Source organism: Rattus rattus, chromosome 1 (assembly GCF_011064425.1).
Source record: "Rattus rattus isolate New Zealand chromosome 1, Rrattus_CSIRO_v1, whole genome shotgun sequence".
Classification (NCBI taxonomy): Eukaryota; Metazoa; Chordata; class Mammalia; order Rodentia; family Muridae; genus Rattus; species Rattus rattus.
In genome coordinates, this window is record NC_046154.1 from 22,233,454 (window position 1) to 22,254,295 (window position 20,842).

Genomic DNA, 20,842 nt, shown 5'->3' on the forward strand with positions numbered 1-20,842 from the left:
TGGCACAGCCTGGGATTGTTTTTAATGACATTTATCAGTGCTTTCCCCAGGAGCAGCTATGATTTCACTCCCTATCTCATCATTGGCTGTCTGTGGGATTTCAGACGTACTAACCCGAGCACCCCACTATCGTAAAAGACCCCGTCCACATAAATTCATGACTACGCCAGCCATATAAAGTATTACCTTTCCTAGTCGGCCTTTTGGTCCTACACATTTAACCCACCACACACTTTGTTTTGTCTGAGACAACTTTCCAATTCTTAGAAACTATATAAACCTTTTGAAGTGGCCATTTTGAATTCCAGCATTGTTGTTAAATGATAGCTACGTCAATTCCTGATTCCACCAAACTTCCCGTTGCAATACCATCTACTTGAAATTTTAATTTTGGCCTCTGATCATTAACTACTGTTTGCCATAACTCACATTTTCCAGTCCTTCCAAACCCTCCTGCTCTTACTACTGGAGCAACTTTGCCTTTGATAGAGGGAAACAGTTGCAGCTGAATAATCTTTTTGTTTTTTAAAGATTTATTTATTCTATATAAGTACACTGTATCTGTCTTCAGACACATCAGAAGAGGGCATCGACCTCATTACAGTTGGTTGTGAGCCACCATGTGGTTACTGGGAATTGAACTCAGGACCTCTGGAAGAGCAGTCAGTGCTCTTAACCACTGAGCCATCTCTCCAGCACACAACTGAATAATCTTATCACCCACATTAAATTGCATCTCTCTTTTTACATAGGCCATAACTTTAACTTCTCCTTTGAAATCTTCATCTATAAATCTTGGATTGCACCATGATTTTTTTGGGACGTCAATCCACCGGAGATCATTCCTGCCATCTCTTGAGGGCAAGTGACAGAAACTCCAGTAGCCATTATATAACATTAAAGTTTGGGGGAGAGTGTGAGATGTTTTCCTATGGCCAAGTCTAGACCAGTACTGCACAGATCTGAGAATTAATTTCTGTTGTATGATGCCTGACAGAATCCTCTATGTGGCTTGGTACCTTCTAGGTTCCAGCCATCTCAGAGTTTCTCCTTTCCTTGAGTCTCCCTAACTATTTAAGTAGAGAAATATCACAGTTCATCTTCAAAATCCACTGGACTCCCCTTTCTGTCACAACTACGGTCTAAGTGTTCTTCAAAAACTAATGACTTCAGGCATCCCACACTTCTCTCACACGCCCTGCATCCAGAGTGCACATTTTAAACAGTAAGCAACGCCTGAGACAGAAGTAACACTCAGGGAGCCTGTTTGGGTCTAACCTGGGTGTCTTAGTCAGAGTTTCTATTTCTGCACAAACATTATGACCAAGAAGCAGGTTGGGGAGGAAAGGGTTTATTCAGCTTACACTTCCACGTTGAGTTCATCACCAAAGGAAGTCAGGACTGGAACTCAAGCAGGTCAGGAAGCAGGAGCTGATGCAGAGGCCATGGAGGGATGTTTCTTACTGACTTGCTTCCCCTGGCTTGCTCAGCTTGCTTTCTTTGGTTTTTTTTTTTTTTTTTTTTTTTTTTTTTTTTTTTTGGAGCTGGGAACCGAACCCGAAACCAGGGCTTTGTGCTTGCTAGGCAAGCACTCTACCACTGAGCCAAATCCCCAACCCCTCAGCTTGCTTTCTTATAGAACCCAGGACTACCAGCCCAGGGATGGCATCACCCACAAGGGGCTGGGTCCTCTCCCCTTGATCACTAATTGAGAAATAGCTGGGTCTCATAGAGGCATTTCCACAACTGAGGCTCCTTTTCTGTGATAACTACACTGGGCCTCTCTCATTCACACACACATATATACATATACATATACATATACACACACACATATATACACTATGTGTGTATATATATGTGTGTGTATATATGTATATATATACATATATGTATGTGTGTGTGTGTTTCTGTGGGACTCCTAACAGAGACAGCAGGGGCAGGATTGTCTCTGACTCGGCTTTTGGGACCCTTGTCTTCCTACTGGGTTGCCTTGTCCTGCCTTAATATGGGGGAGGTACCTAATCTTATTGTAATTTGATAGCCATGTTTGGTGATATCCCTGGGAGGGGCCTGCTCTTTTCTGAAGGGAAACAGGGAAGAGGATGGGGGAGGGAGGAGGCGAGGGATAGAGGAGGCGAGGGATAGAGGAGGGGGGGAGGAGAAACTGCAGTCAGATGTAATACATGAGAGAATATATTTTTTTTTTAAAGCAATACAAGGGTTTTGGCCTGAATGTGTCCTCTTCCCCTCCCCCACTAGTTCTAAAGCTGAAATCCTAAAACCCAGCTTGACCGAGTTAGGGGGCAGGGCATTCAGAGGTAAGTGGGTCATGACAGCTTTGCTTTGTGGAGAGGCTACTCACTGTCTCAGAAGAGAAGTGTAAGCCTGGTGCGGTGGTTCGAGCTTGTGATCCCAGCCCTCAGAAATTCAGGCCAGCCTGGCTACATGACACCATATCTAACATTATTATTATTGTTGTTGTTATTGTTGTTGTTGTTATCATTATTTTTTTTTTCTGAGGTTTTTTTTTTTTTTTTTTTTTTTTTTTTTTTTTTTTTTTTCGGGGCTGGGGACCGAACCCAGGACCTTGCGCTTCCTAGGCAAGCGCTCTACCACTGAGCCAAATCCCCAACCCCTGAGGTTTTTTTTAAGATTTATTTATTTATTTATTTGATGTATGTAAGTACACTATAGCTGTCCTCAGACACACCAGAAGAGGGCATCAGATCCCATTACAGATGGTTGTGAGCCACCATGTGGTTGCTGGGAATTGAACTCATGACCTCTGGAAGAGCAGTCAGTGCTCTTAACCCCTGAGCCATCTCTCCAGCCTCCCTGAGGTTTTAAATGTATGGTTGATTCACAAGGAGCAGTTCTGTTTGGGTTTAGAATTGCTCAGCTGCTGGGGACCGAACCCAGGGCCTTGCGCTTCCTAGGCAAGCTCTACCACTGAGCTAAATCCCCAACTCCTGCTCGGCTGCTGTTAAGGCCCTTTCGTCTTTCTTTCAGGATCAAGGTGGGTGCTTTCCTTTAAAAACCCTATGTCTTGTTCCTTCTCTGGCAATTCTTTCTTGGGTCCTCTGCTTAGCAAAATGATACCTACAGTGGAACTGGCATCCTAAAGTCACTAGGAGAAATCCTCCTTCTCCAACATCACATGATCTTCTCATGCTACTGGTCACCAAGAACCTTCCAAGTCCAGTCACAGTCACCAGAGATCCTAACGAGCCGTAGGGTATAGATTCTCGAGCGCATAAACGTTCCCAGCATCTAAAGCACCTAGGAGTTTGCAGGGCTTTTTCTCCGGCTTGCAGGACTTCCGGGGCGGCAGCCATGGGTGACAGTCATCATAAGATTTTTAAAAATCAAAAAAAATTAGAGAACTACTGTAGGGAGTTTGCAGCAGTGTGCTGTGCTGTAGCTCTTGCCTGCAGGGCCAACGGTCAGGGCTGGGAAGTTGCTCATCCCATGCCTGAGGGAGCGACTGTCCCTCCATTACTGGTTAAGGAGATATGGTTCTTGTCCCCCAGAAGCCATGCAGTACCGGCTGGAGACATAAGAACTCCAGTGGTGGGGCTGGGGATTTAGCTCAGTGGTAGAGCGCTTGCCTAGGAAGCGCAAGGCCCTGGGTTCGGTTCCCAGCTCCGAACAAAAGAAAAAAAAAAAAAAAAAAAAAAAAGAACTCCAGTGGTTAAAGAGAACGGCTCTTGTTGAGAGCCTGGGTTTGGTTCCCAGCACCCATGTGGTGTGGTGGTTCACAAGCATTAGTGACTCCATTTCCGGGGGGCTCTGATCCGGCCTCTGAAGGCAACCAGGCGCAAATACTGTGCACACGCACCCATGAGGCAAACTCATCCACATAAAACCAAATCTAAAATACAAAATAAGTAAAGCTATGTCGTGGAGAATAAAGTATGTAGTGGAGAATAATCAAATAGCTACATAAATAATTGTGTAAATTATAATTTTCCAGGCTGAGGAGATGGCTCAAGTGAGGAAAGTCCTTGACACATGAGCATGAGGACTGGGGTTCAGATCCCCAAAACTCGCGTAAAAAGCCAGGACTGGACAGTTGCACCTCTTACCCCAGCACTGTGGGGGTTCAAGACAGCCTGGCTTCCAAACCTAGAGAGACTGTGTGGGAGGAATAAGGTAGAGAACAGCGGAGTAGAACACCGGGGTCCCCTCTGCCCTCCACAGACACAACTCAAACTGTGAACAAAAGTCGGACCACCCTGCGCCAGAGTGGAGGCCGCGCCTGACATCCAGCTCTTGAGAGTGGGGAACTTGCAGGAAGATGACAAAGCCAGCCTGGGTAGCAGAGTAAGCCCCGCCTGCCTCAAAAACACAAACAGAACTAAAAAAGGAACCAATTAGCAGAACACAGAACACCTGCAGTTACAAGCTTCTTGTTGACTGTTAATTATTTCTATATCCTTAGATGCCACTAAACGCATATAAAAACAACACACTCTTTTTTTTTTTTTTTTTTTTTTTCCGGAGCTGGGGACCGAACCCAGGGCCTTGCGCTCATTAGGCAAGCGCTCTACCGCTGAGCTAAATCCCCAACCCCAAAACAACACACTCTTAACAGTGCCCTTCCCCTCCTCTCCTTTTTTGCTTTTGGTTTTGTTGTTGTTATTGTTGTTTTAAAGATTTATTTGTTTATTTATTTATAAGTACACTGAATCTGTCTTCAGATGCACCAGAAGAGGGCATTGGATCCCATTATAGATGGTTGTGATCCTGAGTTCAATTCCCATGTGGTTGCTGGGAATTGAACTCAGGACCTCTGGAAGAGCAGTCGGTGCTCTTAACCGCTGAGCCATCTCTCCAACTCTTTGTTTTTTGTCTTTTGTTTTTTGAGACAGGTTTTCTCTGTGCAGCCCTGGCTGTTCTGGAGCCCTCTCTGGAGACCAGGCTGGCCTTGAACTCAGAAATCTGCCTGCCTCTGCCTTAACAGTTCTTGTCTTCAAGCTGCAGAGGCGCACTGTGTGCTTTTCTAGAAAACCGAGGTTCAATTCCCAGCACGCACATGGTTGCTAACAACTGCTTGAAACTCCAGTTCCAGTGCCCTCTTCTGGTCTCCATAAGCACCAGGATATATGCACAGATATGCATTCAAGCAAAATACACACACACACACACACACACACACACACACACACACACACCACCATACACATAAAGATAAAAAGTTAAAAACAGTTCCTATTTTTTAGCTTCACTAACAAGAAAGAGAAAGATGGACCCACACTTGGCTGTTCCTTAGGGATGAAAATGCTTACACAGGGGACCCTGGGAATGGGAGAAAAAAGAAGCTTGCTTGCAAACATTTCCTATCCTCTCCAGGGCGTCCCTAAGGTCCTTAAAGATTCCCATTTGGTCTGGTGACATGGCTCAGCTGATAACTTGCTGATAACTTGAGTTTAATTCCTGAAACCCAGGTAGTAGGAGGAAGCAAGTTCAGCCAGTTGTCCGTTTTCCTCTGAATCCACATATATACACACAGTGCTATTTCTTCCATAAATACATGTTTGTACTAGACACTCCTACAAGACAAGACCGAAGACAGGGGTCTTTGTTGCTTTTCTGTTGCTGTGAGAAGATACCATGACTGAGACAACTTACAGAAGAGTTTATTTGTAGCTCACAGCTTCAGAGGGGTCAGTCCAGGACCACCATGGCAGGGAAAATGGTATCAGGTAGGCATGGTGCTGGAACAGTAGCTGGGGCTTACATCTTGATCCACAGACACAAGGCAGAGAGAGCTAACTAGGAATGAGCGTGAATGTTTTAAACCTCCAAGCCCACCCCCAATGACACATCTCCTCAAACAAGGACACACCTCCTAATCCTTCCCAAACAGTTCCACCTACTGGGGGCCAAACTATTTGAGGCCATAGGGCCTTATGGAGTGGAATCATGCAAACCACCACATGAAACCTCTTCTCCCTCACTTGTTTTTGTTTGTGGTTTTTATCACAGGATTAGAAAAATGAACCAGATTTCTGCACAGAAAACCAGGAAACTGGGGCAGGAGAGATGGCTCAGTGGTTAAGAGCACTGACTGCTCTTCCAGAGGTCCTGAGTTCAATTCCCAGCAACCACATGGTGGCTCACAACCATCTTTAATGGGATCCGATGCCCTCTTCTGGTATGTCTGAAGACAATGACAGTGTACTCATATATAATAAATAACTCCTTCTTAAAAAAAGAAAATAAAACCAGGAAACTGAATGACATATTTCTTCAATATTCTGAGTGAATTTATCCACAACCAGCTCCATATCCTCAGTACCATGAGCTATGTGTGCCTGTGTGGCAGCCAGACTCTGAGTTGCCTCTGATGTTCTGCCACCTTTTTTTTTTTTTTTTTTTTGGTTCTTTTTTTTCGGAGCTGGGGACCGAACCCAGGGCCTTGGGCTTGCTAGGCAAGCGCTCTATCACTGAGCCAAATCCCCAACCCCGACGTTCTGCCACCTTTATGATGCAGTCTCCTCACACACAGAATGAACATGTCTACCCTGTAGAACCATGGAACACTAGACCTGACAGCGTGGGATGACTAAGCCTAGCTCATAAAAGACACTGTGGCTTCTACCTTGCTCTGGTGACAGCCAGCTACTGTCAGATCATGGGTCCACTTGGAAAAGAAGCTAGGCCTGCACAAACTTGCTCTCACCTGAGTCTTCTACTTCAGACCTTTGGGTCACTTCAGGCTCCTGAGAGACCCCAAGTCAGAAGCCACCCAAGGAAGCCACACCCAAATTCTTCGCTCAGAGAGAGTATGTCTTAATTGTTGTTGAAGCCATTAAACCGGGGAATTATATAACAAAAGAGACTCAGTTTTAACAGAAGGGAAGTGGGCCAAGCCCAGGTATTTTTATAACCTAAGAAATAAAGTCTGTCTCTCCATCTTTGAATTTGGACTCATTTCTTTTTCTTTTTCTTTTTTAAAGATTTATTCATTTATTATATATGAGTACACTGTATCTGTCTTCAGACACACCAGAAGAAGGCATCAGGTCTCTTTACAGATGGTTGTGAGCCACCATGTGGTTGCTGGGAATTGAACTCAGGACCTCTGGAAGAGCAGTCAGTGCTCTTAACCACTGAGCCATCTCTCCAGCCCCCTGGACTCATTTCTGAAACTGGTTTTGACTAGTTTTTAACCACAAAAGCAGAGGGTTAAAAAGCGGCTGTGCTCAGCCAGGTGTAGTAGGCTATCCCTGGAACCCTAGTACACAGAAGGTGGAGGTAAGAGGATTGAGTCAAAGAGGGCCAGTCTGGGCTATCTAATGAAACTCATTAGATACAAAACACAAAACAAATACCAAACAGACTTCAAATCAGGCCAAAAACGTGGTTCAAGAGCACAGATGCTTGTCACTAAGTTTGATGACTAGGTTATATTCCTACACGGTGGAAAGAGAGGACAGACTCCTGTGAGTTGTACAAGCATGCTCGTGCACGTGCATGCACACACACACACTCTTTAAAAAGTAAAAACTGGGGGGTTGGGGGTTTAGCTCAGTGGTAGAGCGCTTGCCTAGCAAGCGCAAGGCCCTGGGTTCGGTCCTCAGCTCCGAAAAATAGAAAAAAAAAAAAAAAAAAAAAAGTAAAAACTGTGATCCTGGAAATTTGGTGACCATCATCTTGTAACTAAACTTACATCCCCCTCCCCCCATTGCTAGTGCCGTAGGTCCCAATCATCCCAGATGATAGCCAGAGTGACTAGACTATCGGGCAATCCCAGACTTTCAGCAAGTGAGGCTGGGGCCCAGGAAAGAGCTACCGAGCTAATCACAGACTGATGGGAAAGTCAGTGATGTTTAAAGCTACGATTCTGGATGAGTGTTCATGCCTGTAGCTAATTGACTCAACACAATGACTTCTGTGTGTCTCACCTTTCTCTCCCCTACGGTGTTCTGGGAGGATGTGTTTCAGGATTACTATTGGATGAGCACAAAACTGGGTCACTTCCTAACCTCGTCTGGACTCGATAGCTTTCAGCTCTTTCAGCCTCTGTTTTCATCATCTTCAAATTGGAGATCACCTTAAGTTAGAGTCTCTCCCTTAAAGTTCAGGGGAACTGGCTCTGTGGGTGAAGTGTTTGCTGCACCCGAGTAGGATCCTTATTCAGGTCCCAACACCCATGTAAAAGCTGGGCTTGAGGACATGTGTCTATGACACACACACACACACACACACACACACACACACACACACACACACACACACCCCACTGCCTGCAGGAAGAACTGCATAATATCCTTTAGTACGATGTCTGAGACTGTGATGGGAAAGCAAGAATAATTCATGACCTTGAGCTGTTCTGAAGCAGAATGGAGTTTGCTCATTAATGGGAATAGCACCTCAAAATATTCCTGAATGAACATGTTTGGGCACCCTGTTCTTCATCAACCTAGTTTGGGCACCGCCAAGCCAACTGTGAAGGGAAAGGAATCTTCAGAAATGTCAGTAACTTCCTCAGCACCCTCGGGGCTCTCCCCTGGATAAAGGAAGGAGGGAGGAAGTGGTCTACTTTGAAGGCAAAATCATTCCGGCCATAGAGTGTGACTTCAGTTGTTTTTTTTTTTTTTTTAAGATTTATTTATTTATGATATATAAGTACACTGTAGCTGTCTTCAGAAACACCAGAAGAGGGCATCAGATCCCATTACAGATGGTTGTGAGCCACCATGTGGTTGCTGGGAATTGAACTCAGGACCTTTGGAAGAGCAGTCAGTGAGCTTGACTGTTGAGCCATCTCTCCAGCCCACTTGTTGAGTTCTTTTTTTTTTTTTTCTTTAAAGATTTTATTTATTTTATGAGTACACTGTAGCTGTCTTCATGCACACCAGAAGAGGGAATCAGATCTCATTACCGATGGTTGTGAGCCACCATGTGGTTGCTGGGAATTGAACTCAGAACCTCTAGGAAGAGCAGTCAGTGCTCCTAACCACTGAGCCATCTCTCCAGCCCACCTGCTGAGTTCTTTTTTTTTTTTTTTTCTTTTCTTTTTTTCAGAGCTGGGGACCGAACTCAGGACCTTGTACTTGCTAGGCAAGCGCTCTACCACTGAGCTAAATCCCCAACCCCGCCTGCTGAGTTCTTGAATCACATTTTCACCTACTATTCAGTGTGACTAATAAACAGATACTGTCCTCCCCACAGAGCAGAGGAAAAGGTGTCAGAATTGGAGAAAGTAACTTTTCTGGGGCAGACCCAGCATTTGCACCCAGGTCTGGTGGTGATTATAGCCTTCGATCAAGAAAGTAGCGGTGGGCTGTGGGGATGATTTAGAAGCTAAGAGCGCTTGTGCAGGCACAAGGGCAGAGTTAAATCCCTAGCAGTCACATCAAAGCCAAGCACAGCCCTAGGTATGCAGCAAGCCCACCTTTGGAAGGTGGCACCCAGGAGTTTGCTGACCAGTTAGCCTAGTCTAAATGGGGAGCCTCAGGTCCAGTGAGAGACTGCATCAAAAAATAGGACCCTGAGCTGGATGGCCCACACTTTTATCCCAAGAATCCGGAGGCAGAGGCAGTTGAATTTCTGTTGAGTTTTATGCCAGCCAACTACGCAGTGAGTTCCAGCCAAAACTAGATAGTGAGGTACTATTTATTGAGGGAGGAGGGAGGGAGGGGGAGGGAGGGAGGAGGGAGGGAGGGAGAGAGGAGAGAGAGAGAGAGAGAGAGAGAGAGAGAGGCGCGAGAGCGCCATAGAAGACACCAAATGCAAATGCAAATGTCCTCTCTGGCCTCTTCCTCAGCCAGTAACACACAATAGATAGGTAGATAGGTAGGTAGGTAGGTAGGTAGGTAGGTAGGTAGGTAGGTAGGTAGGTAGGTAGGTAGATAGATAGATAGATAGATAGATAGATAGATAGATAGATAAATGTAAATAACGAAATAACTAAGTAAATCTAACACCAGGCTCGGTGCATGCCTTTATTCCCTGAATTTGGAATTTGGAGGCAGGAGGATCAGGAGTTGAAGGTACATAGATCATCTGAGGTCAGCCTGGGGTACATGAGAACTTATCTCTAAAAAAAATAGAAGGAAAGGGGGAGAGAGGAGAGAGAGAGAAGGAGAAAGCAGAGGCTGGATAGAGGTAAGAGGGAGTCAGCCGGAGAGAGGAGGCAAGCTTTGCTGTGCTGTCGACCCCGCCTTATTCACCACTCTGGAGAGAGGTGGCCGCTTAGGGAAGAAAGCGCACGCTTTGTTCCGGAGGGGAGGATTCGCGTCCCTGCTACGCGTCCCCAGCCCGTCAGCTTCCACGCTTGAACTGTACCACTCATCCCCACCGCCAGCGTCAAGCTTTGCTGGCGCAGGTCCCACGTCAATCCCTCCCGGCCCCGCCCTCTGCTCCGCGCGCGCATGCGTCGCGCAGGGGCGCCTTTTACGACGCTTCGGTCGCGGCGCTTGGCGGCCGGCGCGGAGTCGAGTGAGCTCCGGGTGAGCGGCGGGGCCGAGAGAGTCGCGGGTGACCCTGCGGGCCGCGTCGCCATGTCGCACGGCCACAGCCACGGCGGGGGCGGCTGTCGCTGCGCCGCCGAACGCGAGGAGCCGCCCGAGCAGCGCGGCCTGGCCTACGGGCTGTACCTGCGCATCGACCTGGAGCGACTGCAGTGCCTCAATGAGAGCCGCGAGGGCAGCGGCCGCGGCGTCTTCAAGCCGTGGGAGGAGCGGACCGACCGCTCTAAGGTGGGCGGCCCGGGCGGGTCCGGAACCGCAGGGCCTCGCAGGGTAGCCAGACAGGGGAGCAGAGGAGGCCCAGAGGAGCAGTTGGGTGCGTCGCCTCCATTCCTAGGCGGCGAGGGCATGTGAGAGAGGAGAGCAGAGAAAACTGACTGCTGCCTCTCCCTCTGACCATTGGTCCAAATGGCTGTTCGATCGCCTCTCCTGGCCTGGGGTCGGGATCCGTATTTCTAACCTGGAACCCAGACTCCTTTGAGATCCATTTGAAGGTTCCCCAGAAAGATACACATAAGCACTGGTCTTTGAGTTCGCAGCCCGGAAAACCCCTATTAGAATCCCTCTTGAGGGGTCGTGGTGATTAGAACACCGAGACTCAGCAGCTCCAAGCCATTAGGACCTGGGCGCGGGTTGGTGGTCCATTTGCATTGCGACCCAGCTCGTAGAAAAAGGAGGCAAAATGCCCGAAATTGTGGGTTCTCAGCAGATATTTGTTGCTTTCTCCCCCTGCACCCCAGTTTGTTGAAAGTGATGCGGATGAAGAGCTTCTGTTTAATATTCCGTGAGTATCTCCTCGGCTCTTGCCTCAGGCAAACTAGGCTGTAGCCAGTTTTCTCATCAGATGGGTTCATTTATTGGCTATGTTAAGAGTGCACATCTGTTTCTAGCAGTGGGATGGATTCCTTTGGTGGGTTTGAGAAAGAAAGTATCGTAGCTTTTTGTGTGTGTGACTGGAAACATGCATTTGTTGAATTGATAACTGAGGTAAATTTCTTGGAGGTGTGGAATGACAGGGTCTTGGAAAGGACCACAGGTGTCAGATGAGCTTAAGAGAGGGAAGGGTCTTGTCGGGGTCATACGGCTGCTCGGGGTTCCATCCCGGGTAGACAACCTTCTTTTTTGAATTCTGGCAGATTTACGGGCAATGTCAAGCTCAAAGGCATCATCATAATGGGAGAAGACGATGACTCACACCCTTCGGAGATGAGACTGTGAGTAGTAGCAAGGGCTGAGGCCCTCGGGAAACTCCTACTCAGCTTTCTTTTGGTATATTTTGTTCCAGGGACTAGGGGGATGGCTCAGTGGATTAGAGGGCTTGCTGCATCAAGGGTGAGGATCAGGGTTCAAATCCCCAACACAAGTTAAAAACTGGTATGGCCACCATGCTGTGGACAGGGGACAGAGCAGAATTCCTTGGGCTCAATAGAGGTCAGCATAGCTCTAGCTTCAAAGAGAGACCCTGTCTCAGAGAATGAGGTGAAGAGGGATAAAGGAGGATACTTGACAGCCACCTTTGACCTCTTTGTGCATATACACCCCCCCAACACACACACACAAATAGATTGGTCAAGCTGGCTGTATCAGTACACACTTTAATCCTAGCACTCAGGAAGCTAAGGCAGGAGAATTGTTGTGAGTTCAATGGCTTGGCCTTGTTCTTAGTTACATCGAAATGCATGTATTGCTTCCTGAATTAATTATATAAGTGTGTGTGTGTCTGTGTGTCAGACACACACACATCTTTATTTTTGAGACATGACCTTATGTCTTCTGAACTCCTACCTCCAAGTTATAGATATGTGCCACCATGCCCAGATGACTATTTCTTTTGAGACAGGTTCCCCTTGTGTAGCTCTGGCTGGCCTGGAACTTGTTATGTAGACCAGGCTGTCCTGGAAGTCACAGAGATCTGCCTTTCTCTGTATTCTGAGTGCTTCCCTGCCCAGCTGGTTTTCTTTTGTGTTTTATGGTGCCGGGGATAGAACACTGGGCCTCGTAAGTGCTAGGTAACTGCTCTACCATGAGCCTTGTCCCCAGCCCCGTTACTGTCTTAGCGTAAACATCCTTGGAGTCCGCTCCTCAGCTCTTCCACGTGCTGACCGGATGAAGTCGACTTTGCAGTTGCTGTCGATGACTTTGCAGCTCCCTTAACCTAGCTGCAGGTCCTGAATGGTCCTCACGGCTGCTCTTACTGTATACAGTTACCGTCTTTGCCCTGTTTTGCTAACGTGGGGTTGCTCCATTTGCCTCCGTGTGGCCTCAGCTAAGTTCCAGATCTGTTCTTGTCACCATTGGTAGTCCTCCCTTCTGGACAGTTTGCCTTTCTGAAAGAAGAGGAATCTGCTTTGTGAGTTCTGAGAAAACATTGAAAATTGTCAGGACAGGGCCAGGAGCCTCATAGCTCAGTCCTTGCCTGGCAGTCACAAGGACCTGAGTTATACCTCTGGCCTCCAGGTGAAAATGGTGACGAAATGTGCTTTGTAATAATCCCAGTCCTGGGAAACAGGAGACAGGAGCCCCTTGGGCTCACTGGTTAGACGGCTCTCAACAGACTGGTGAGCTCTAGGCCAATAAGATGCTGTTCAAGAGAGGTGGATGGCATTCAATCCAGGGTTGTCCTTTAGCTGCCACACAAGCACACAGACACACAGACACACACAGACACACACACACACTCTTAGTGGAGGGATAGCTCAGTGGTTAAGTATACTGGCTGCTTTTCCATTCCCAGCACCCACCTGATGGCTCTCAACCATCTCTTAACTCCAGTTCCAGGGGATCTGACACCCTCTTGTCCTCTGAGGGCACTGGATGCAAAGATGGGGTGCACAGATATACATGCAGCAATCATATACATAAAACAATAGAAAGGAATGAAGGGGGCTGGAGAGATGGCTCAGAGGTTAAGAGCACTGACTGCTCTTCCAGAGGTCTTGAGTTCAATTCCCAGCAACCACATGGTGGCTCACAACCATCTATAATCAGGTCTGGTGCCCTCTTCTGGCCTGCAAGCATACATGCAGGCAGAAAGCTGTATGATGTATACATAATAAATAAATAAATGTTTAAAAAAAAAAAAAAAGAAAGGAATGAAGGGACCAGAGAGAAGTGGTTCAGGGATTGAGAGCACTTAGTAGACTTAGAGGACAGAGAGTTGATTCCCAGCACACACATAAGTGGCTCACAGTTGCCCATAGCTGCAGTTCCAGGGGATCCAACATCCTTTTCTGGTGTCCTTGGTCACCTGCATGCATGGGCACACACTTAGACACGTGACAGATCTTTAATATAGAAGCAGTATTTCATGCCTAGAACCCTAGCATTAGGAAGGCAAAGATAGGAGGACTGCTGAGAATTTAAGGCTAGTTGGGGCTCTCTCAGTCAGCTCCAGGCCAGTCTGGGATACGGAATGACCCTGCTATAAGAAAACATCTGTGAAAGTTTTAAAATAATAAGATTTTCAATCTGGGACTAAGGTGTAGCTCAGTGGTAGGAAGCTTAGCATGCATGTGTGAGTTCCCAGGTCCTGTCCCTGTCATTCTTGGAGAGGACCAAAGTTCATTCCCCATACCCACATTGGATGGCTCGCAATCATCTGTAACTCCAGCTCCAAGGTATCAGACTCCCTCTGCTGGCCTCCGTGGGTACACACAGCTGTGTGCTGCTGACCCACATAGGAGCACACATAAGTAAAAATAATAAAAATAAATCTTTAAAAGCTATCTCTGTGTTGAATCATTTGAAGGGAAGTGGATGTTTACCTGATAATTTTGATACTTTTTGGATACTAAGTTACTGGTGGAGTGGCTTGGAGTGGCTGCGGTCTCCCTGTAGCTCTCGGTCAAGAGTACCAGCTGTGGCTCAAAATGAGTTCATTTTCACGCTCCATCCTTAGGAGCTGCTCCATGACTTGCAGACACCGTTTATCTCTATGCTTTGATTTGTCTTATGGATATGGGTGTATGCGTGTAAATATGTATGTGCAATGACCTATAGCGGTCAGAAGAGGGTTCTGGACCCCCTGGAACCTGAGTTACAGGTGGTTGTGAACCACCATGTGGGACTGGGAACCCAAACTGATTGCTCTTAACCTCTGAGACATAGTCCCTTGGTGTATGCCCCCCAGCCCCCGGGTTTCTCTGTGTAGCCCTGGCTGTCGTGGAATTCACTCTGTGAACGCAGAGATCCATCCACCTGCGTCTGCCTCCTGAGTGCTGGGATTGAAAGTATGTGCCACCATGCCGTGCCTGATAGGGTTGTTTTGTTTTTTTTGTTTTTGTTTTGTTTTGTTGTTTTGAGACCGGGCCTTGCACAACAGTCTCTAACTCACTGTGTAGCTGAAGCAGACCTTGAGCTCCTGATCCTCCTGTTTCCATTGCTCAGGTGAACTACTGTGCCTGAGAGGCTTTTCCTAAGGCTTTGTTTTTTTTTTTTTTCCGGAGGGGATCTTACTCTGTCACACACACTGGCCTCAAACACAGGGCTGTCTTCCTGTGCCAGTCTTCCGCAGGCGGACATTGCTCGCTGTGCCTGGTGATCAGTTGTTAACCACAGTTGCTCTCCTGTCCTGCGGGTGCTTGCTAGAGGGTGTTCCTTCTCCCTAGCTGCATCTTGTCCAGTTGGCGTCTTCCTCTGTGCTCACACCTCCTTTCTGGCTCCAGTCGTCGCTTCTCTGCTCTTGTGTCATGACGTCAGCTTGTTTTGCTTCTGGGTGTGTGAGAGCATGTGGCAGTGCGCTGTGTTTAGTGTGTGAGGGTGTGCAGCAGTGCGCTGTGTTTGGTGTGTGAGAGCATGCGGCAGTGCGCTGTGCTGTGTTTAGTGTGAGAGAGCGTGCAGCAGTGCGCTGTGTTTAGTGTGAGTGTGCAGCAGTGCGCTGTGTTTAGTGTGAGTGTGCAGCAGTGCGCTGTGCTGTGTTTAGTGTGAGAGAGCGTGCAGCAGTGCGCTGTGTTTAGTGTGAGAGAGCGTGCAGCAGTGCGCTGTGTTTAGTGTGAGTGTGCAGCAGTGTGCTGTGTTTAGTGTGAGTGTGCAGCAGTGCGCTGTGTTTAGTGTGAGCGTGCAGCAGTGCGCTGTGTTTAGTGTGAGTGTGCAGCAGTGCGCTGTGTTTAGTGTGAGTGTGCAGCAGTGTGCTGTGTTTAGTGTGAGTGTGCAGCAGTGCGCTGTGTTTAGTGTGAGTGTGCAGCAGTGCTGTGTTTAGTGTGAGTGTGCAGCAGTGCGCTGTGTTTAATGTGAGTGTGCAGCAGTGTGCTGTGTTTAGTGTGAGTGTGCAGCAGTGTGCTGTGTTTAGTGTGAGTGTGCAGCAGTGCGCTGTGCTGTGTTTGGTGTGTGAGAGCGTGTGCAGCAGTGCGCTGTGTTTGGTGTGTGAGAGCGTGCAGCAGTGCGCTGTGTTTAGTGTGTGAGAGTGTGCAGCAGTGCGCTGTGTTTGGTGTGTGAGAGCGTGTGCAGCAGTGCGCTGTGTTTAGTGTGTGAGAGTGTGCAGCAGTGCGCTCTGTTTAGCGTATTTCACTTAAGGCCGTGTCCTCTAAGCTTGTCTACATTGCATCAGGGACGGGTTTTATCCTTTTGTACTGAATAGGTCCCATAGCGTGCTCAGGTCACGGTCTCTATCCATTCATCTGTTGATAGGACTGAGGTTGAGTCTGTTGGACATGGTGACTAGCGCCATGGTCAGCAGCAGATGGCAGTAGGCGTGCAGATGTCTCTCCCAGATTGGTTTCCTTCCTTGGGGTATTTACCCAGTAAGGGAATTGTTCGCTCGTATGGTAGTTCTATTTCCTGTTTGGTTGGTTTTTGTTTGTTTGCTGTTGTCTTTTTGGCAGTAACTATTCTGAGAGGGTAAGATGAAAGGTGGCCATAGTTTAGGTCTGCATCTTCTTGGTTAGTGACTGAACGTTTTTCATATTCCTGTTGGCTTCTCGTAGTTTCCTTACGGGGTTCTGAGACAGGCATCACCCACACCGACCTTGGCCTCGGCTCTTCCTGGCCCTGCCTCTGTGCTAGGATTGCAGGAATGTGTTGTCACAGTCAGCTAGCCTGTCTTCTGAGAAGTTTCCAGATCCTCTAATCAGTCTGTGTGCTCCTTTGTGCTTCAGCTGAGGTCCCTACATGCTTTGGACATTGTTTACCCCTGTGGGAGTGGCTTGCGTGCACTTCCTGTCCGTCTGTAAATCGAGCATGGGCTTTAACTACAGCGCTGCCCTGCCTCATAACTCATAACGCCGCGTGAGTGCTCTCCGTCATTACCTGCTGCGGGTGGATAGTCTGCAGACACACTTTGAAGCAAACACTCTCCTCAGATGACACACATCTCCCTTCCTTTGTGGGTGTGTTACTAAAACCCCGGAGTGACGTGGCGCCAGGTGCTGCAGACCGTGTTAGCTGTTGGTGCTGTCGATGGGTTTTTAAAAAATATTTTCTTTTTTTTTTTTTTTTTTTTTTTGGTTCTTTTTTTTGGAGCTGGGGACCGAACCCCGGGCCTTGCGCTTCCTAGGCAAGCGCTCTACCACTGAGCTAAATCCCCAACCCCAAAAATATTTTCTTTACTCGCAGTTTTATCTTAACTTTCCAGAGCCTTTTATGAGTTTGTGGTCTTCTGTGTGCCCTTTTGAAATGGAAACCCCCAACTGTAGTATTTTAAGAAATACTGCTGGGCACGGTGGCACAGGCCTGTGCTTCCAGCCTTTGAAGGCAGAGGCAGATGGATCTCTGCGTTCAGGGCCAGCCTGGTCTACCTAGCAAGTTCTAGGACAACCAAGGCTACATAATGGAGAGACCCTGTGTCCAAAAAAGAAAAGAAAAGAGAAGAAAAAAGGGAAAGAAATAAAATAGGATACAGAGCCCGCTTGAGCGTGAGCTGCCTGATCTTTCTCTTAACTGTCTGAGGCGTTTTGCCGAGGTACGCATTTTCCACCAGTAAAGCTGCTTTAGTGCTGCACGTCTCGGTGTGGGCTGAATGCGCTGAGTTCATTCTTCTCTGCCCAGTCCCTGCTCGTGACCCAGGATCCCAAACCACTTGAAGATTTGCTGGATTGGGCTGCAGTTCCTAGCTTTTTTCTTGATTCTCCCTCCCAATCTTCTCTCCCTTTTTTCAAGGTGGGATTTGGGATCTTGCTCTGTTTCCTGGTACCCCGAATGAACTCTGCCCAAGGGTTCCTCCTGCTTTGGTCTCCCTCGTCCCTCGAGAGGCCGAATTCTGCTTTGTAGTTGGCCTAAGGATGATTATATGTAAATGCCAGCAGAGTGCCATTCTGCCCTAACTTTGATCTTTTGATGGAACTTAGACTAGTTGAACCATCAGCGGGGAGTTTTAAAACCCTGAAAAATCTAATAATGCATATTCCTTGACATTTCTTCTTCTTTTTTCTCCCCTCAGGTACAAGAACATTCCACAGATGTCATTTGATGATACAGAAAGGGAGCCAGACCAGACCTTTAGTCTGAACCGAGATATCACAGGAGAATTAGAGTATGCTACAAAGTAAGCATGGACATGTCCTCCGTGTGCCTTTCCTTCATTCATTCTGGAGACAGGGCCTTGGTCTATAGCCCAGCCAGTCTTGAGCTTGGTCCTCCCGCATCTGGCTCCCCAGAGTGCACGCTGCCTGCACGTGGCTTTTCTTCACTTGCAGGGAGCGCACAGCGTGGGAGCTTGCCTCTGTGTTTTGGCCAGTGTCCTGCTCTCTGAGCACTGGAAACGAGTTAAAACGGCAGAGAAAGCTTGATCCTTGGCGTGGCTGCTCTTGGCAGAGATCAATGCACATCATAAACTCGTTGACTTGGAAGTATTGGGCTGTCCTGGGTGAGCAGCCAGCCATTGAGAAAGGTGTTTGCAGAATTCCTCTGCAAAGTAGGCTTATGACAGACTCCGTCACCTGCGTCCACCCAGTCCCTTCTTTTTTTTTTTTTTAAGATTTATTTATGTATGTGAGGACACTGGATCCCTTTGCAGATGGTTGCGAGCCACCATGTGGTTGCTGGAATTGAACTCCGGACCTCTGGGAGAGCAGCCAGTGAGCCATCTCCAGCCTGCTTGTCTGTCTGCCTTCTTTCTTTCTTTTTTTCCCAGACAGTCTTGCTCTGTATTCCTGGCTGGGCTAGAATTCACTTGTAGACCAGACTGACATTAAACTTGTAATTCCCCTGCCTCTGCCTTCTGTTATAGTGATGGCATATGCCACATTCCAGGCATGTGGCTTATTCGTCTCTCTGTCCTTCCTGCCTCAGACAAGGTCCGACAGGTGCTTAGTACATGTTTACCTGGTTAGTTGCCGCTCTGAAGGAAACGGGCAAGGAAGGGTCAGGTGTATACTTGCCTGGGAGTTGGGACTGAACTGTTGTCCTCGCTGATTGCGAGATGCATCCCATGTGGTAACCTGTGTCTTCTCTTCCATCCTCTAGAATTTCTCGGTTTTCCAATGTCTATCATCTTTCCATTCATATTTCAAAAAACTTTGGAGCGGACACCACGAAGATCTTTTATATTGGCCTGAGGGGAGAGTGGACTGAGGTAAGAGATTGGTAAACGTGTGTCTCTACCATGGCGCAGACAGGCCAAGGGCAGGAACAAGTGAGGGACTGGCTGCTCTGTCTGTTCTTGTCCCTTTGGTTTTGTTTGTTTTATGACAGGCTGTCATTTTATGGCCGCAGGTGGCCTAGCACTCATTCTGTAGACCAGTCTTGCCCGGGTCTCTCGGTCCACGGCCTCTGCTTCCTCAGTGCCTGGCTTCTTTAGATGTCATCAAAGCGTTCTTCAGTGGATAGGCTATAAGTCTTCTTCTCTTTATTATTCATGTGTTTCCTGTATATGTGTGTATAGACGGTTATATGTGTGTTGTGTGTGTAGACAATTATATGTGTATATGTGTGTGTAGACGGTTATATGTGTGTTGTGTGTGTAGACGGATATATGTGTATATGTGTGTAGATGGATATATGTGTATATGTGTATAGATGGATATATGTGTATATGTGTGTGTGGACGGTTATATATGTATATGTGTGTGTAGACGGTTATATGTGTATATGTGTGTGTGGACGGTTATATGTGTGTATGTGTGTGTAGACGGTTATATGTGTGTTGTGTGTGTAGACGGTTTATGTGTGTTCTGTGTGTAGACGGTTATATGTGTGTATGTGTGTGTGGACGGTTATATGTGTGTATGTGTGTGTATTTTGCTACAGGGCTCTCTTGCTTAGCACACAGGAGGCCATGGGTTGCACCCGTCACACGTTCCTGACAGCCTCTGGTTCTGGGCACCAGCAGATGCTCTTAGACAAGTTCCTGTTCTCACCTGGATTTCTCAGCTGCTGGGAATCCTTGAGAGTGGATGGTGGTCTTTGCTGGCTTCTCAGGACTAAAGGCAGAGGGAGCTTCAGACAGGACACGAGAGGACCTGACGAAGGACTGCTGCGGTGTGTGTGTTCTTCAGTGGTCACTGACCTCAGCTCTACCTTTCCTTGTAGCTTCGCCGGCATGAGGTGACCATCTGCAACTATGAAGCGTCGGCCAACCCAGCAGACCACCGGGTGCATCAGGTCACCCCACAGACACATTTCATTTCTTAAGGGCCACCGGGGCTCCCTCAGATGCGCGTTAGTGAAGATGTGCGGCCACCTGCTGGGGAGGACAGAGGCTGCTCCAGCGAGAGTTGGATTTGCCTGCCGCAGCCGTGGTCAGGCTTTGTCTCGGGGCTGCTGCAGGAACCTGGCCTGTGGAACCGCCTCACCACTGGGAGCGGTGCGGGTGCCAAGGGACAGCCTCTCTAAGGCACTGTAGATCTGGGTCTTAGGCTGGGTGGCATCTGACAGTCATGAATAATGCTCACTTTCCTAGTCTGGCCACGGATCCCAGGTGTCTTCTCACTTGTGGCAGATTTCTTGTGTGGTTTGTCCTTTTTAAAAAAGGAAGCTTCCTCAGCTGTAGGAAACCTTCCGAAACCCGAGTTTTGTGTTTGAATTAGCCATCAGGAGGGTCTCCAACGAGAAACACACGTCCCTGCTTGCTGCTCCTCCTGTCATTGCTTAGCATTTGTGTCCGGGTGCCCAGCTGGTGTCATATCACACACAAGTGTCCCAGGCCTGGTTGGAAAGGAAGGAATCTCCTGTAGGTGACACTTGGGGAAGGCCTTTCACACTGTCTAGCCAAATAGTTGGGAGCACATGGAGTCCTTTCTCTGTGTGGGCGACCTGTGTGGGGTAAGATTGAGACCTGGTAAAGATTCCCCTGGGGACCTCCTTGGCGTTTCCCTGCTTCTACTCGTGTTGTAAACCCAGTGCTGGAGTCTGAAGACCCTGCTTCTTCTGTTCATGGCTTTCATTCACTGTGTGACTAATGAGCTTCCTAATAAATCCTTAGAGACTAA

The 20,842-nt window shown here is 47.8% G+C and overlaps 1 protein-coding gene across 1 annotated transcript; it reads left to right on the plus strand.

Annotated features, from left to right (window-relative positions):
- Window positions 1-10,413: 10,413 nt before the first annotated feature.
- On the plus strand, window positions 10,414-20,842 carry Pithd1 (PITH domain containing 1). Its single transcript, XM_032896173.1, has 6 exons — window positions 10,414-10,712; window positions 11,222-11,265; window positions 11,618-11,695; window positions 17,854-17,958; window positions 18,879-18,987; window positions 19,944-20,842. Exons 1-6 carry the CDS (start codon window positions 10,515-10,517, stop codon window positions 20,043-20,045), a joined length of 636 nt encoding a protein of 211 aa, XP_032752064.1. The 5' UTR covers window positions 10,414-10,514; the 3' UTR covers window positions 20,046-20,842.

Excerpts from the sequence above, each read along its gene's own strand:
- Pithd1 (XM_032896173.1), top strand. The coding sequence starts at position 10,515 with ATGTCGCACGGCCACAGCCACGGCGGGGGCGGCTGTCGCTGCGCCGCC. Across the intron at positions 17,959-18,878 it reads GAATTAGAGTATGCTACAAA|AATTTCTCGGTTTTCCAATG; the intron begins GTAAGCATGGAC and ends TCCATCCTCTAG. Across the intron at positions 18,988-19,943 it reads TGAGGGGAGAGTGGACTGAG|CTTCGCCGGCATGAGGTGAC; the intron begins GTAAGAGATTGG and ends CTTTCCTTGTAG.